The sequence below is a fragment of the Tachysurus vachellii genome, chromosome 3 (genome assembly GCF_030014155.1).
Source record: "Tachysurus vachellii isolate PV-2020 chromosome 3, HZAU_Pvac_v1, whole genome shotgun sequence".
Classification (NCBI taxonomy): Eukaryota; Metazoa; Chordata; class Actinopteri; order Siluriformes; family Bagridae; genus Tachysurus; species Tachysurus vachellii.
Window position 1 is genome coordinate 23262575 of NC_083462.1, and position 17622 is coordinate 23280196.

Below are 17622 nucleotides of genomic sequence, written 5' to 3' on the forward strand. Positions count from 1 at the left end.
AATTCTACAACGTGACTTCTTATGACTAGTGTCTCCTTTTCCTCCTCTACTCTCCTCATGTATTATGCTATAATTAGGAGGCCAGGCACTGAAAGTGAGTAGACACCCTATTAGAATTGCTTCTTTTTTTTTTTAATTAAACTTTGATAACAATGGCATCCCATAGACAGCATCACATTTTTTTATTTTTTGTGTAATTTGCTATAGGAGTGATAGAGGAAAATCTTAGCTATAGTGTATATATGTGAATCAGAATCAGGTTTATTGGCTGTTTGTTGACACACATGAATTTGATTCCAGCTGTTTGTCTCTCAAAAGTACAGACATCAATAACACTATACTATACAGGACAAGACGACAAAAACTGTACAAGAAGATACAGACGATGTGATACGATATAGGCAGTACGAGTATTAAATATGAATACAGAATATGAACGATCAGTTATGTACATAAAGTGTGGGAAGTGCAAATAACAATATTGTACAATATTATGCTTTTTGTACAATATGCAGCAGCAGTAGTGTGTGTAATGTATACATATGATGTGATGACTGACAGCTGTGATAATGGAGTACTTATAGATATGAAGCAGGGAATATAATTATGGTGAGTTAATCAGGGTGATTGTCTGGGGAAAGAAACTGTTCTTGTGTCTTGTTTATATATATATATATATATATATATATATATATATATATATATATATATATATATGATATCAATAAGGCAACTTTTCACAGAATTTTACGACATAGCCACAGTTTTTGTCCACTTCTCCTGTGCATTTTTTTTCTTTCCTCCATCAAATTTGTATATCATCTTAGGAGCAGTCTGAATCAAGACGTTCCTTATACGTGTATCATTTTTTGGGGAAAATACCAGCTTTAAGGACAGCTTTGATCCCATGCACTATATATTATTATTGTTGTTGTTGTTGTTGTTTTCCTGCTGACTGATACATCAGTCAGTCATTTCTCAAATCCTTTCTGTGAATATTCGGATCTGTTAAAGCAACAAAATCACAAAATGTAAAAGCAATCAAGTCTGGACATCTCTATTTCTGATGTTTTCCTTAGTCGGCCTTGTGGAGGCGCTAGATTGATACGCGTTGCTTTGGCAACACGCATAATGCAAAAAGAAAACGAAGAAGAAAGCGGAGGAAGAAGCGCACGAAGAAGAAAAAGAAGACCGTTGCGTTTTTCGCTCGTCGCGCCTCCATCTGCAAAACTCTTCTTTTCCGTTCATTAACATCTTAATTATGAATTATTTAACCTGATTATTTACGAGAAACGTTAAGCCTTTTCCCCCCCTGGGAGCACATATAACGGAATTGTACCTTTTTATTATTATTATTATTATTATTATTATTATTATTATTATTTTCTTCGCTTGACCTCGTAGTTTTTTGGAGGGGATTTGACATCATCATCATCACCTGGAGGCCAGACCAGGAGATTCACTTTGGATGCATCACCCGATTAATCGATTCCTGGGTTGATTCGGTTCGATCGAATAACAGAATCAGATGCAGCGAGAACGGGCTCGCGCACACCGGCATGGTTGACATGGCAACGACTTATTCAGCGGCCCGGATTGTTTCGATGCATAAAAATCTAATCTAGAATAATCATCGTTAATCTCCATGTGACTTCGCACCAGTGTGTAGTTCAGCCCAGCTATCTTCAGCTGGCTTCTTTCTCTTTTCATCGTTCTTCATTTGCACCCGCTGTGAGTACTAAATGATCTTAAAGATCAAGAACTCTATGCATACAGCTAGCTATGCTATGCTATGCTATGCTAACAGATCCTATCTGGTTAAAACATAGTGAGCTTGAATTGTTTTGAAATGATTTCTTCTTCTTTGCATCAGTATTATTATTGTTGTTTTTTTTCTTCTTTCTTTGCCGTGACCTTTAATTTTTTTATTGTGATTACGGTACAAATAAGTCCCCTGTGATGATCCAGCTCTAATTAGCTTCGTTCATGTTGGATTTGACATCATTTTTTATCTTCATTCCAAACAACGTTCACTGTATTAGTCGGCTGACGGCTTGCTTTAGCATTAGTGACCTTGTAGAAGTCTCTTTAGAGCTGCTGTGTGATGGTGAAAGTCTTACAAAACTGAACACAAATGAAGCTTCGTCGTTTAGTTAAAAAACCAAGCAGCAGATTTTCTTGCTTCATGTGTTAAGGTAGCTTTAGTTACTCTGCCCGTTGAAATATTAATGGCCTTGAACTAATTATGTGTTTTACACAACCTATTAAATATGTTTTACCCGCACTAAGCCAAAGAAATGTCATTGTTATGTTTGTGTTTTTATGCTAACACGTTAGCCAGTAGCTGTCTGGAACTTGCTCAACAAAGCTGCATGTTTTCTTTGAGAATATTAACTTTTAAAATAGGTTCTGTTTCAGTGCCTTAAACCAAAATAGTTTGTGTAAGAGAGAGAGAGAGAGAGAGAGAGAGAGAGAATCATTGTTTTGTTGTCCACAGCTAAAACTATAACACAACAATATTTTTATACAGTTAGAGTCTGTGCTGCATGTGTGTTTGTGAGCCTGGAATAGTTTAGTGGGTTGAGACTTTTAAGTTCTTGAGGCTGTGTCTATTCTCAGGCCTGGGGTGATTATTTGGGTATTTAAACATTTAAGGTCAGGGACTGTTTAAAATCTGACTTTCTCAAACTGTGTTTTGAACTGAGAGTATTTGTAGTGGCTTTGGTATTTCTGTTTAGGGTGTGGGGTGTATTTGTGGTCAGGTGTTTAGATATAAGGGGTAGCCCATGTATGAGTTTAGATGCAGGGGCCATTTGTTGCCAGGGTTTTAGATGAAGGGGTTATTGGTATGCAGTGCTTTTAGATGCAGGGCATTTGAGTGTAGTTGTTTGTGGTTGGAGACACTTGGTTGTGAAGATTGTGGGTGTTTGTGATTGTGGTTGGGGGTTGTTGGTTGTGTATTGTGTGAGTATGTGTGGTTGGGGGTTGTTGGTTGTGTAGTGTGTGAGTATGTGTGGTTGGGGGTTGTGTAGTGTGTGAGTATGTGTGGTTGGGGGTTGTGTAGTGTGTGAGTATGTGTGGTTGGGGGTTGTGTAGTGTGTGAGTATGTGTGGTTGGGGGTTGTGTAGTGTGTGAGTATGTGTGGTTGGGGGTTGTGTAGTGTGTGAGTATATGTGGTTGGGGGTTGTGTAGTGTGTGAGTATGTGTGGTTGGGGGTTGTGTAGTGTGTGAGTATGTGTGGTTGGGGGTTGTGTAGTGTGTGAGTATGTGTGGTTGGGGGTTGTGTAGTTTTGTGAGTATGTGTGGTATGTGTGATATGTGGTTGTGGTATGTGTGATATGTGGTTGGGGGTTGTGTAGTGTGTGTGGTTGGGGGTTGTGTGGTGTGTGAGTATGTGTGGTTGGGGGTTGTTGGTTGTGTAGTGTGTGAGTATGTGTGGTTGGGGGTTGTGTAGTGTGTGAGTATGTGTGGTTGGGGGTTGTTGGTTGTGTAGTGTGTGAGTATGTGTGGTTGGGGGTTGTGTAGTGTGTGAGTATGTGTGGTTGGGGGTTGTGTAGTGTGTGAGTATATGTGGTTGGGGGTTGTGTAGTGTGTGAGTTTGTGTGGTTGGGGGTTGTGTAGTGTGTGAGTATGTGTGGTTGGGGGTTGTGTAGTGTGTGAGTATGTGTGGTTGGGGGTTGTGTAGTTTTGTGAGTATGTGTGGTATGTGTGATATGTGGTTGTGGTATGTGTGATATGTGGTTGGGGGTTGTGTAGTGTGTGTGGTTGGGGGTTGTGTAGTGTGTGTGGTTGGGGGTTGTGTGGTGTGTGAGTATGTGTGGTTGGGGGTTGTGTAGTGTGTGAGTATGTGTGGTTGGGGGTTGTGTATTGTGTGAGTATGTGTGGTGTGTGAGTATGTGTGGTTGGGGGTTGTGTAGTGTGTGAGTATGTGTGGTTGGGGGTTGTGTAGTGTGTGAGTATGTGTGGTTGGGGGATGTTGGTTGTGGGAGTGTTCAGAGTTTGTAAAAGTAACAAAGAAAAAAAAACAGTTAAGTTACTGTTGGTGGTGAGCAGGAGAATAAGGACTTGTACTTCTGCATTTCTGTATATGTGTCATGATGTAAAAAGGGAGTTTTTGCGTAAGCATACATAGAGGATTGTATTGTGTGAATCTGGTACTGTGCTGTTGCATATTCTAACTGATTGAGCAGGTCATTGTATTCAGCAGAGCTGAGATAAACCGTGGGTCTTATATTTTCATCCCAGTGACTCTGACTCTACCAAGCTGCAGTATTTAACACTTTTTTTTTTTAAAAGAAATTTGTTCAGGGATTAATTTCACTTTGTAGTAAGTAAACACAAATTCTCAAACCTCAATAAAAGTACTCTATAACTATACTTCTTCTACACTGAAATAACATACTTTCTTTTTTTGTTTTTCTTTTTTCTGGTTTTCCCATAATGCACATATTAATCTTAAGTGCAATTATGTTGGCAGGTATCGGTGCAAATGTCCTGTGCAAGCAGACACAGTTGTATAAATCACTCCTTAGATAATGCGGCTGAGATCGACTCTTAGAGGTTGATGCATGGAGATTGATGCTTAAAGGCTTGAGGCTTGGAGGATACGTTTTTGGAGATTTTGACTTGACAGATAAGGCTTGGAGGATGCTGCTTTGTGGATGTGTTGGAGGACAAGTCTTTGAGGTCAATAGTGTAACCCAATAGTGTAGGGTTTATAGTGGTTATTTTTACATGAATAAAAGTTTTACATCAATTAAACTCCAAGCATACATTTCTACTAATCTTGTTATATGTGCCTTGGGACGTATCTGGAACTCGACTGGACAGACAAACACAGTGATGTTCAATTCTGTGTAAACTGCCACACCAGAATCTCCTATAGCTTTTACAAATTGGTGGAGCTCTGCCATAACACACACATACACCATACACATGATACCATTCAGTCGCTCATGCTCTGTGGATGGAGTGGGTGTTTCTGCAAGACACCACTCCTGTCATTATAGTATCAGAAAAAAATGATTAGGTGAATGAATGATTAAAAGTTTTAAAGATAATGAACTGCAGTACCTCTTCCACCAAAATAGGGAAACTCTAGCCATGCCAGTAAAATGCCCCTTAACATAACAAAGCTACCTAAGGTCCATTTTTTTAATATATGATGTATTTAAATAGTAGAACTACAAAATTTAGGCATCCTAATATTGTGTACAACAAACTCACTGTATTTGAGCTTTTTTGGATCACACTATATAGTTATAGTTATATCAGCTCCAGCGAACCCTCACAAACTTGGTCCTCCTTCTTTAGGTCACAACTGCACATTTTTCCAGTAATGGCTAAGTGATTCAACAAAGCAGAGCATGTTAGTGACTCGCAGGTTAATAATTAAGTCGCCGTGTCTAAGGCCGTAACTGATTTAAGCACAGGGTTGTGGGTTTGTCTGTGATTGTCTTTGTTAAACACTGAGGACACACATAGAGGAAGAGTCCTGTAGGTGAGCTGTTTGGTTCAGATGAACTCATCACAGTAGTTATCTTGGGGCCTTTTATATCCTTAGTTTTGCAATATATGAAAGTCATTTTGCTGTATATTTGTTATATTTCTGTGTTTTGATCATTTCCGTGACACTTTATGGTATTTTGTCTTGTCTACATTTTTGACTTCACTTCGATTTGCCTTTTTTTAAGACTAAACTCAAAACCGACATTTAGCTATAGGCAGTATAATGTTGTATTCCTAACACACAATACCGTAATTTACTTCTTAGATAAATATATTTAGCAGAAGTCATTTTAGAAGATTTTTAGACCTCGGTGCTGTTTTTGAATAAGTTTCCTTATTCACAACTTCAAAATTCTGTTTTTCTTCCAGAAGACAGCTTGACAAATATTCTAAAAAAATAATCTATGCACCGATTATTAAAACGTCTCATTGTGATATTAAACTGCAGCACAAGACTAGGATGTTATCGTGTTGTGAAACACATAATAAGTGCCTCATTGTTTACACCTTTTTTCCAGCGAGTAGTTAGCTGTACCTACCCTTGTCTTACACCAGGCATTAACTAGACTGTGTGTAAATTTAGGGCACGATAAGCCCCTACGCTCTCTCTGCACTGTTCAAACGTCATTGAATTTATCATACTGTAAGTCTGTAGTTGCTTGTAGATGGAGTTCACATTAGGAACTAAAATTAGTTGTTTATAGCTAAGGCGTGTTTTACGATGGCTCTGTAGAGTAAGGTCCAAAAGTCTGAGTCCACATCCGAGAACCTTGATTTCCTTAACAACTGGGTGAAGCGATAGAGAGTAACTGACCCTGCCCAATGTTGATTATTTTCCAAAAATACCACATCCTGAAGTGTTTTTATTCCAATTACAGTATACTATATAATTTTTTTTATTAGTTTCCATATGTTGTTATCTACTGACGCTTGTTTTAAGCAGTAGTTCCCTGATTTAGCCTTTTTTGTTCTTTTATTTTTTTTTATTTATTTATTTTTATAATAGCAACTTGTCATACTGCTAGAAAATCTAGAAAGGAATTTAAAAAAAAATGAGAGACTCCTTCCATAAATGTTAAATAACATCAGCTCCTAGCACATCTTTAATTGTTTCTGTGTATTTAGTCCCTGTGTAAATGTCTATGTGAGTTCCGTGTCAGTTTAAAACCTGTGATTTGACTTGCAGCCATCGCAGCTATCCGAGCTGCTTTTATAGAAAATTAACCAACACTTTTTAACCAATAAGGATCAAGATTGGTGTAGAAGTTATTACATCAGTAGCTCTGTGTAACCCTGTAGTACTGGTGGTATTTTGTACAGGACCTTTACTTTATTATTATTGTTGTTGTTGTCCTCATACCTTACAATCTTATACTTTTTTAGGGGGGCTTAAAATTAGAGAATAAATGTTTTAATTAGATTTTTTTTTTAAAAGCATATTAGTCAAAAGGGAACATGAAGACTAGTGTTCTCCTTTACACGCTCAACAATAGTCTAAAAGGCCCATTATAGTCATACTAATAACAATATATTAAAACCCGTTTGCATTTTTATCTTGTTATGCATGTACAGTACTATTTATTGCACACATTGTGTTGTACTTTGGTAATACACTTATTATACACATATATGCATACATCTTATCTTATTATACAGTGATTGTGTAAACATTAATGATAAGATCTAATACTGAATTTTACTTTATGGCTCCATGTTAAGCTGTAGAATTGCAACAGTAAAATCACATCTGTCTAGAATTAGTGACCCTAGACAGCTGTCTGTATACTGGGCCGAACATAGAAATCCTTCCCGCAACATACAGCCTAGCCAGTAGGAATGTAACTGAAGATAAATGCATTATTCATGAACAGATGATGCGTACTAAACAGATTCGAATACAAATAGGAATAGGAGGCCGAATGCTTGCTTGCTTGTTTGTTTGTTTGTTTGTTTGTTTAAGAATGCTTGCCAGAAATCTGGTCAAGACTAAAAGTATGCATTGGGACTGGGTACAAAAAAAAGAGCCACACATACAGATAGTTTAAAGGACAAAGGCTGTCTTCATTTATGTAAAGACCAATAATGTAATTTGCAGAATTAATGCAGGTCAGCACTGAGTTGAGATTTTGAAAATGAATCAGTTCCTTTGATACTTTTGCAGACAAAAATAATAGCAGTGTAAGCGGGATTAAAAAGTCCTGCACACAATTCTGGAGAAACTGAAATGCTCTCTACCCTCTTCCTCATGCATGTTGACCACAGTTGACTAGTGTCACTGTGTTTGACAGAGGGAGTGAGGATGCCATTCCTGCCACCCCAAGGCCAGGTCTGCTGTCCCGGACTCCTGGCCCCAGCTAACTGTAGCACTGCAGGACTCAAAATTGCGATCTTTGTATAGCGCTAAACATATAATAAATAACCTTTTTTGGTTTAGGCTGTCCTCACTTCAGATTTTTGGATTTGAATACATTTATATATATTTGGAGCACTAAACAGATACAGTTACAGTACAGATCTTGTGTCACACTGTGTCACACTACCTATACAGCCTCTTTGCCAATTATATCGCAGGGGAAGTAACAATTATTATTGCAGTGTATTATATAGTTATTTGCTCGTACCTAATGTATATGCACATCTTTTCCTTACCTGTGCTTTATTCTTTAGGTTGCGCAGTGTGCTTGTAGCAGAATGGCCCCGCTGGTTGAAAAGCTGCGCAGATTTGCATGGATTCTCATCAAAGCTCTGCTGCGCTTCACCTTCATGTTCATCAATAACTGCGTGGCGATTCCATCGTATTGCTTGTATTTGATCGTCTTGCAGCCACTGAGGATGGTGCACAGCTCTGCTTTCTGGCACATCGAGGGCGTCATGTTCAGGTGGCTACTGGCCATGGTGGCATCATGGGGCTGGTGTGCAGGATACACAGGTAATCAAATGTGATGCTTTGCTTTTGCACTGCACACTACAGTCACTTTTTATATTTAGAATGTGTTAAATATTGAATCTGTAAATATGCATTGTCTATTATAATAATAAAAATTATAATAATAATAATAAAAATAATACGTGTTAGATGTTTTTATAATACTAGAACAACTAAAAGGATGCAATCTATAGCATGTGCATACAATGTATTCTCAGTAGATAATATACAGTAGATAGTTCTCAGAAAACCTCATTACACTGTTGTTGTAGTTTGAATGGGTTTCTCTTCAGTCTGTTCAGTAACTGAGGGGACATTATAGTCCTCTTCTAAATATGTTTACAAGCATAGTCAAACTTTACAGTTGGGAAATTCATCCGATAAAGAACTCTAGCCGCTAGCTTAGAGACAGAAATAAAATATTGGCATGAAATTGTTAGAATGAAACTTGCTATAACTGTCATGTCATGACCACTTGGGGTTGGGTCACGGTGAACTGGGGGCAAAGTTCAGGTTTCATCTGTGACGAATAACAAAGAAAGACTATTTGATTAATGATTTGCTTATCCATGATCTGCTGTTCATGGATTATGATGTTTTACTTTTTACATTTCACTGCACTGAGACAGAATGGCTGTATCATAAATCCCAGAGCTAGATGTCTACAACGATTTTGTACTAGAATATATAGAACAGATAGTGGTGTTATTATTGTGTTCGTACGTTGTTCGACTCAGTTCCTGTGAGCGTGTGTTAGTTTACAAATGGAACTGTCAAATTACTGTGTAATAAATCCTCCATATTCGCTTCATTATCTGTAACATAGGACTGGCGTAATGTGTGTTAAACATCATTGTGTCTTATATCAGGCTTCAGCTCCCTGACAGCTTATAACAGCTCCCTAAGTTATTAGTCTATTAGGTAACTGCTATATAGTGTGAAGTTTATTATGTTTTGTTTTCTAGTAACGTCCTTTTAATAGGTTCAGGGTATACCTTGTCAAACCTCATGCTGTTTTACTAGTCCTTGATTTTTATCACATGTTCAAATCATTGAAGATTTTTGTTAAAAGTCTTATCTTCACAAAGTTTGCCCTAAATTTGCTCAAGCGTGATATGATTTTTCTGGTTTGCATCATCAACATCCTATTCTGCTAATTCAATCCAAATCTTTATATAGTGGCTTAAAAACATTGGAATTAAGCTGTTTGTGTAAAGCCTTATTTATACATTTTGCATGAAATATTATCATTTGCAAAATTACATACCCACCTCCATCTGTCAGTGGGAAAACTCACATCCAACACACACACCATCAGCACTGGAGCTCCTCAGGGCTGCATTCTCTCCCCACTACTTTTCTCTCTCTACACAAATGATTGCACCACTGAGAACCCCTCTGTCCAGCTCCTGAAATTTGCAGATGACACTTTAGTCATCAGTCTCATCCAGGATAGAGACGAGTCTGCATACAGACAAGAGGTGGCTGTCTGGTGCTGTTGCAACAGCCTGGAGCTGAACATGCTCAAAACTGTGGAGATGATAGTAGACTTCAGGAGAAACCTCCTGCCCTCACCCCACTCACCATCACGGACTGCAATGTGGCAGCAGTCGAGTCATTCAAGTTCTGGGAACCACCATCTCCCAGGACCTGAAGTGGGACATTCAAATTGACTCCATTGTGAAAAAAGGCTTAGCAGAGGTTGTACTTCCTTCATCAACTGAAAGTTCAACCTGCCACAGGCAAAGATGACAGTTTTTCTGTGCTCTTCTATAACTGATTGTTTTGGGTTAGCCAACAAATCAAGAAGACTGCAACAAACTGTTAGGACAGCAGAAAGGATCATTGGTGTACACCTGCCCAACCTTCAGAACTTGTACAACTCTAGAGTGAAGAAACGGGCAGGTAACATCATGACAGACCCCTCTCACCCCGGCCACAACCTGTTTGCACTTCTCCCTTCAGGAAGACACTATAGATCTCTGTGCACTAGAACATCTAGGCACAACAACAGTCCCGCCATGCCATATCCGGCTTAAACTGCTAAAATAGGGATTATTACTTGTGATCTGTAATTCATTCTGTAATTTATTCTCCATCACTAATCCCTGCCTCTTTCTCAAGTACTATGTAAATCCTTACAATTTAAATATTTAAAATATACATTCTCATGCCAGATATGTATGTATGTACCAAGAGCACCTTAAAAACCACAACAAATTCTTTGTGTGTCTGCGCACACTTGGCGAATAAAGCTGATTCTGATTCTGATCACTTCCTGCTTTCTGGTAGAATCAAACATCCAAACATTGTTTCGCTTATTTATTAATTGATTAATTTTTTAAAAAAAAGATTATTGTAAATACAGTGTTGTTTCAGTGATGCAGTGATTAAGTACCAACTGCTTTTTCATTAAAACGTTTTCTTTTGGGTGATATGAAATTAGCTTTTGTTGTGATGGACTTTTCTTTTGGGTGAATTGAGATGGACTTTTCTTTTAGCTGTATTGGGTTGAGGTTGGAATTTCTCTTAGAGAAATAGGCTTTAGGTAATATACACTTCACTTTTGTGGTAAAGTGACTTGAATTAGAGACTTTCTATTTTGGGTGTATGGACCAGATTTTGACGTTTTTGTTGATTAATTAGTAGGCACTATAACAACAGCTTTTGTTACACTGTACTGGTTTTTGTCTGTTTTTGCTTTATTTGTTTTTTTTTTCCTGCTTGTGTAATTCCCACTATTTCTATTATCATTTTTTCAGATGTTCTGAAGTTTCTCACTTATTTGCACTTTGTTGAGATATTTTGTGTCGGCTTTGTGTTCAAGGTCCTTTGTTTACACCCGCAAGCAACTCCTTGCGTTATGTAAGCCTGCATTACTGCCCGGAGTACCCTGCTATTCCAAGCAGAGTTGAGGAGACAGTACCGGGTGCAGAGCTCAGATCAAATTAAGGGCAAAGAGGAGGAAAATCAAGCAATAAGTCCCTTGGATTCTCATGGGTTTCATTAGGTCACTGAAGAATATGGATGAGCTTGGTGCACTGATGTATACCAAGATTCTCTATCTGACAGTACTGTATTCTGTGCTTTATGAAGACATGTCTGAGACAGTAGAGCTAACAGTAAAGCTTCAGGTAGGAACCACAGATCACTGGCTTCAAGATAGGACAACAACTTTCTGAGTAAATCCTGGACAGGGCTAACAAGCTGAAGTTGTTTTTCAATATATTAAGCTCAGGACCAGCAGCAGTTCCTTCCCCCAAAAACCATCTACCTCTACACAGCCCCTTCATGTGAGAACCTACCAGTCCAACCAGCGGTGCCTTCACAGAACAAACCACCACCCTCTCTGACTGTCAGGAGACAGTTTCTGTCTGTAAAAAGCAGCACACTGCCCTAAATAACTCCCTTCAGTTTGACCTTACATCCTATGTAATGGAGGTGCTGCAGAGACTGGCGTAGCCATTCTTGGAAAATGGGTGAACACAGCACTGGACTCTCTTCACTTTACCTACCAACTATGGCTGGGAGTGGACAATGTCATAACCTACCCACTTCAGCAAGCACTTTCAGTCCTTCATTTGGCTGGAGTTATTCGTTTCTCGTCTTGTAAGGTATAAAATGCAGTCGATGCAAGTGAACAGGCCCCAGTTTGTTAGTCTGGGAAGCAGCATGTCTGAACAGGTGGTGAGTAGCACTTTTTTGAACTCTGAACCTCTAATTCAACACCGAGACATGACAATTGCAGATGTTCTCTGATGATACTGCAGTGGTACGGTTTACTAAGGATGGACAGGAGACATAGTTCAGGATGGTGGTAGCTAGATTTATGGAATGACATGAGAACAAACGTTGGTCCAAGACCAAGGAGTTGGTGGTGGACTATAGGAGGAAAATGATTGTATCCCAATTTTTATCAAGTAAGAGTATGTTATGGTGGTCAATGATTATAAATACATTGGTTCATCTACCTCAACAACAAACTGGATTGGAGGACCAACAGAGAGGCAGAAGGCTGTGGTACAAGGAGTAATTCTTGCTCACTGCTAACCGACTTAACTCTCCAACCTTGGTGGTGGGTCTTTGTAATGTTGACACTGAGACAATGGACTTTTTTTTTTTGTCATGCTATCTTTGCATACTACTGCGCTACATATTGCACAACAAATTTTTACAGTCATATACACATTGTTGCACACGCACTTCCACTTTATTTATCACTTTACATAGGATGACTGAACATTTATACAATCACACTACCACAAGTCTAACATTCAGTTTTAAGCCCACCAATTTTGTAGAGTTAATATGTATAGAAATCTTAGTTTGTAAATAACTAATATTATTTTTTATTCTATCTTATTTGAGGTATATTGTGAGTTTAATGTGCACTTTATTGTGAATTAAGTCTTAGTCCTCCTTGTTGCTATAGTGTTATTTCCCATAGGACACTAGTAAAGTATTCTCTAGCTGCCTATCTGTTTATTTTGAGTGATAAGAGGTTGACCTTGTTTTCTGGGAAAGTCAGTGGACATTTATTTTAGTAAAAATAGACTTTTCTTGGTTAGGAAGGATGAAGGTTTTTTTTAAGGTTAGATGAATTAATTGTCTTAACTAATTTGTTATCTACGGTTTTCAGTATTGCTTTTTGGTTGATCAACCATTAATTGATAGCTTGCAGTTTAGAATAGAAAGGTACAAGTCTGTAGTATGTATGCCTCTTTCTAAGCCTTCAGACATGTAAATTTTGGGAAATGATTGGAACTGAGTGTTTATTGTACAACTAAAATGCCTATTGAAAAAAGATGAGCAGAAAATGGAATTCTATTTTGCTTTCTCTGTTGGTAATGTTCAGAGAGCCTGCTTGTGCATTATGAATGCCAGGACCATAATCTAGAAAAAAAAAAACCTTACAGATGTGCAAATAATTTTTTTATAAAGACTATATGAATACCTGAAGAGATCAGAGTTCTTTGTGGGTGGGTTTTTATCATATCTCCTGAGGCTGTGATTGCACTTTTCATGATTAGATATGTTGACAAATTGCTGCATATAGGTTAAGATTAGGTATTTATCAATAATTAGATATACAGTATAACTCTTCTTTTTAAAATGAGATGATATAGTTTTTATTGGGGTTTATTGTGAATTGGATACTCATTAATTGGTTGCCAGGTAGAGTCAGGTAGAGTTTGATTTGCAGCATAAAGCCCTTTTTCTCTGATTTGTTATTTCGGGAAAATAAAAAAATAATTTCATTTTGTTTATTATATTGCAATTATATTATATTATATTTTGTTTATTATACGAGGCAAGTCATATTTTGCTAACATAACTCAATCAGGGATAAGTGTGAATTCCAAAACCATCAGATTTAAAAAGCAGCACTTGAAGTGCACTGCATTTAGCTTTTATAATTAAAAAAAAAAAAATCAGTATTAGTCTCAGTAAGCAACCATTCAAATAATGTTCAAATAAAAACTGCAACAAGCATTTGAAGCATTTATCAATAATGAAAAATAATGCATAACATAAACTCATGACAAGCTTTTGTGATATGAACATTTTATCACAGTCAAACCTGTCTAGATTTGTCCTGGAAATATTCCGCTTTGGTCTTCGGTATTCAGAGATATGAGTGTATGAGGCTTGCTGAAAGTCACATGCTGGAAATGAGCTGATGATTTTGAGAGCTTCTGTTCAGTTTGCCAAGCCTTTAGGGAAGGGCACACTCCTGTTAACACACTGCACCACATGCTAAGTGCTTTGACAGCTCTCTGGAGTCATTGAGGGTGAAGCAGAATGGATAAATATAGAATATGTATATATACATATGAATGTCTTGAAGCATATTAATATTGTATATGTGCATGCATTCCTACATACACACATGACAAACGAAGAAAAACAACAAACTCTGACTTAACCTTGGCATTGATTATCTAAGTCTCTGCAACTGTAGTGGAGGGATGAACAGCGTTCTTCACGAAAACATTGCCCCTATAACATTGTTACTGCTTTGACGGTGGTGGCAGGGAGCACTGTCAAACACATCACTTCAGACTCTTACTCCAGTGTTTACTTGGCTTGAGATCTGATTAATCTTTTTCTCTTTATCAAACTATTGTCAGCTCTCATGTACTGTAGAGGTGACTGGGCTCATTGGGAAGAGACCCAGTGTATTGATTTTCAGTGACCCTGCCATGAAATTGGCAATTGGTCCCAAACTATGCTAGCCATGATTCACTCTAACATTTGTGTCGTTAGATCCTTTAATTTGTCACTTTATATATATATACACTTATTTATTTATTTCCCTGTAAGCATTAAACTCACCTCACAAACACAATTTGGTAATATTTGCAAGGTAAAAAAAAAACCCAAATAAACAATAATGACATTTATTTTAATTGATTCTTATTCTGCTGCATATTCTAACACACTGGGCTGCAGTCTAAGTGTTTTGACAGCCCTTTGAGGTCAACATGGGAGAGAAAAGATGGCTGGTGGCCAGTACACGCTGATTTGTTTTTAGGTTGCCCTTTTGTACAGGGACTCTGATGACTAAAACCTTCGAACTGACCGGCTGTGTTGGAAGAAAAAGGATCAAGTGACTTTGTCTTGTGTTTCAGAGATGAAAACATGTGAGACATTAGAAAGTCTTAACTACTACTAAAGAAATCACTGTAATCCCATTATAACTGCACTCACCACTGTGGTTTCTGTCTGGAAACATCATTATCTTGATCTAAAACCTGTTTGCTATCTTCAGTCTAAAGTCCAGAGTTGGAATTTACATTTACATTACATTATTTAGCAGACACTCTTATCCAGAGTGACTTACATTTTTTTTTTAATTTCAGTTTATACACCTGAGCAATTGAGGGTTAAGGGCCAAGTGGCAACTTGGTGGACCTGGTATTCGAACCAATGACCTTCTGATCAGTAGTCGAGCACCTTAACCACTGAGCTACCACATCCCGCAATTTAGTTTGGAATTTAGTTTGACTCTACCAAAAGCTGGTATTTACAGAAATGTACAAAAAGACATATGGGACAAGGCTGTCAGACAGCTCTATTGGCCTCCTTTTTATACATTTGGAACACTGTGATATTATTTCCCTCTGTCACAGCTTCAAATCTGTTAGTCTTCCAGCAGCAACACAGGAGAGAAAAAGCTTGAGAGAGAAAATCACAAAACGCTGGCATATGTCAAGGGACGTCACACAGGTTATCCTAATTAGCCCAGATAGCCAGGGATAGCACAGATCCCTGTTTCTATCCCTTTGAATGTTATTAATGGCTGAATAATAAATATGACCATTAATATTAGTAATTACAGTAGTAAGTATAATAACAATCCCAAGATAAGTTGAAAAAATACATATAATATGCCTAACACCATGCAAAACCAAGGGTATGATGATCTTTCCATATGACTGTATACCTTTTAAGTACTTTTTGGCCATAGAGTACACACATTTGCTAAACATGCATTACAATAAGCAGTACTGAAACATAGCATTGGAACAGTGAAACAATGAGCCCCAACATGACCATTTATTGACAAACTAAGACCTTTTTTTAAGACAAAAACGTTGTAGCATCCCGACTCAAACGAATGGCTCTGAAATTACACCACCATTTAAGCTCCATACAAATCAATAATTATCAGATTTCAAATGTCAAGACCCGTCTCCTGGAGAATCGGTCACAGAGACATGACATGGATGATACACCACATTATGTCCTGCACAGCAGTCACAAGGAATCACACTGCATCTAAATCTACAGTACATCTAATCAAAATCATGCTAAACATTTATAATTGAATTTGTATCATCTTTAATCTTTAGCTTTGTTTTTTAATGAGCGTATTATATATATATATATATATATATATATATATATATATATATATATAAATTGTATTAAGGCACAGTTCTGATTGATCTGGAAAAATAATCCCATTGTCTTCCTATAGGTTATATATTTCTACGCCTCTGAACCTTTATTCTCCTTACAGATAAAATCTGTCTCTCACACTAGAGCTATAGTGCTGTATGTACATGACCTACTTGATTGTTTATTTCATTTGGATGCATTTCAGAATAATGTTTCAGAATTACAGATTAATGCAGTGCTTTTTGAGTCCGGCTGGTTTATAAATGTATTTATAACTTACTGATGTAAACTTCCAGAGTTTAATTAAGCTGTTGGTAATATAAACCTTGCTTACACAGTTAAGTGGACCAGGAGATTAGTTTGGTGCCAGTTTTATTTGTAATTATTCTTATATTTTTTTTAGAATTCCTCTGGCTTCTTACATCGTTTGGTTATTAAAAAAGAAAGAAAGAAAAGATTTGTGTGTGTAAAAGTGTTGAAACGGAAACTTGGATTTGAATGCATGGAGGTCTGGAGTGAGAAGATCTCCTTCAAATGGTTTAAAAAGAATGCTACTGTCAGCATGGTTTCAAAGAATTTATACTTAAATCTTTTTGGTTGTATAGATCAACACTCATGGCAAGTGACAAAATAAGAAATGATTGGAGTTTTGTGTGTGTTGATTGCTGCTCCACCGCTTCCAGAGTCTAGCTGGTTTTAACAGCTACACTGATTAGTGTTGTATTGTTGCACAGTTAGTGCCTTTGCGCCTAAAGTGGGTTTTACGGCCTACTCTCACGATGCCAGCACAGCCTCAGCCAGAGGTTAATTAACCTCAAGACTACTTTTTACCGCACTAGGCTTAAACGTGTAAGAAACGTTTCTGCAACATTAATTCTCTTTACCTTAAATCTTGATACGAACCTTCCAGCGTTTTAATTTTTGCTGCCTCATGTTCGTCGTTCTTATTAATACATATGGTCACAACAATTTAACGTTCTTTTTTTTTAAAAAAATTTATTTTTATGATTATAGTATGTTGACTATCAAAAATATGAACGCTAAGTAACTGGGGTGTACAATGCAGCTTATCGTATCATTTGATATGCATTAAATAAAATGCATCTTAAATTAAAGTAAGTTGTTTGATAGAATATCAAACCCCACTTGTATTATGTGAGGTGTAATAATCAGTTACCCACACATTTTTATGATCTGATATGTAGGGAGTTCCCAAATAAAAGTACCATACGCTTTAAATAGCACAAACATGTACAAGATTAATTTGCTATGTAAGTATAAGA

General features: G+C 37.3%; 1 protein-coding gene across 3 annotated transcripts in view; it reads left to right on the forward strand.

Moving 5' to 3' along the window:
- The first annotated feature begins 1146 nt into the window (after window positions 1–1146).
- The window catches only part of lpgat1 (lysophosphatidylglycerol acyltransferase 1), a 44450-nt gene continuing 27974 nt past the window's right edge, over window positions 1147–17622 (forward strand). The window contains exons 1-2 of one of the 3 annotated variants that reach the window (XM_060866328.1): window positions 1147–1731; window positions 8176–8437. In XM_060866328.1, the coding sequence (XP_060722311.1) occupies window positions 8200–8437 (238 nt within the window). In that variant the 5' untranslated portion in view covers window positions 1147–1731; window positions 8176–8199. Of the gene's footprint in view, window positions 1732–5413; window positions 5501–8175; window positions 8438–17622 lie in introns of those variants that run through there. The other 2 variants (XM_060866329.1, XM_060866331.1) reach the window with 2 other exon arrangements.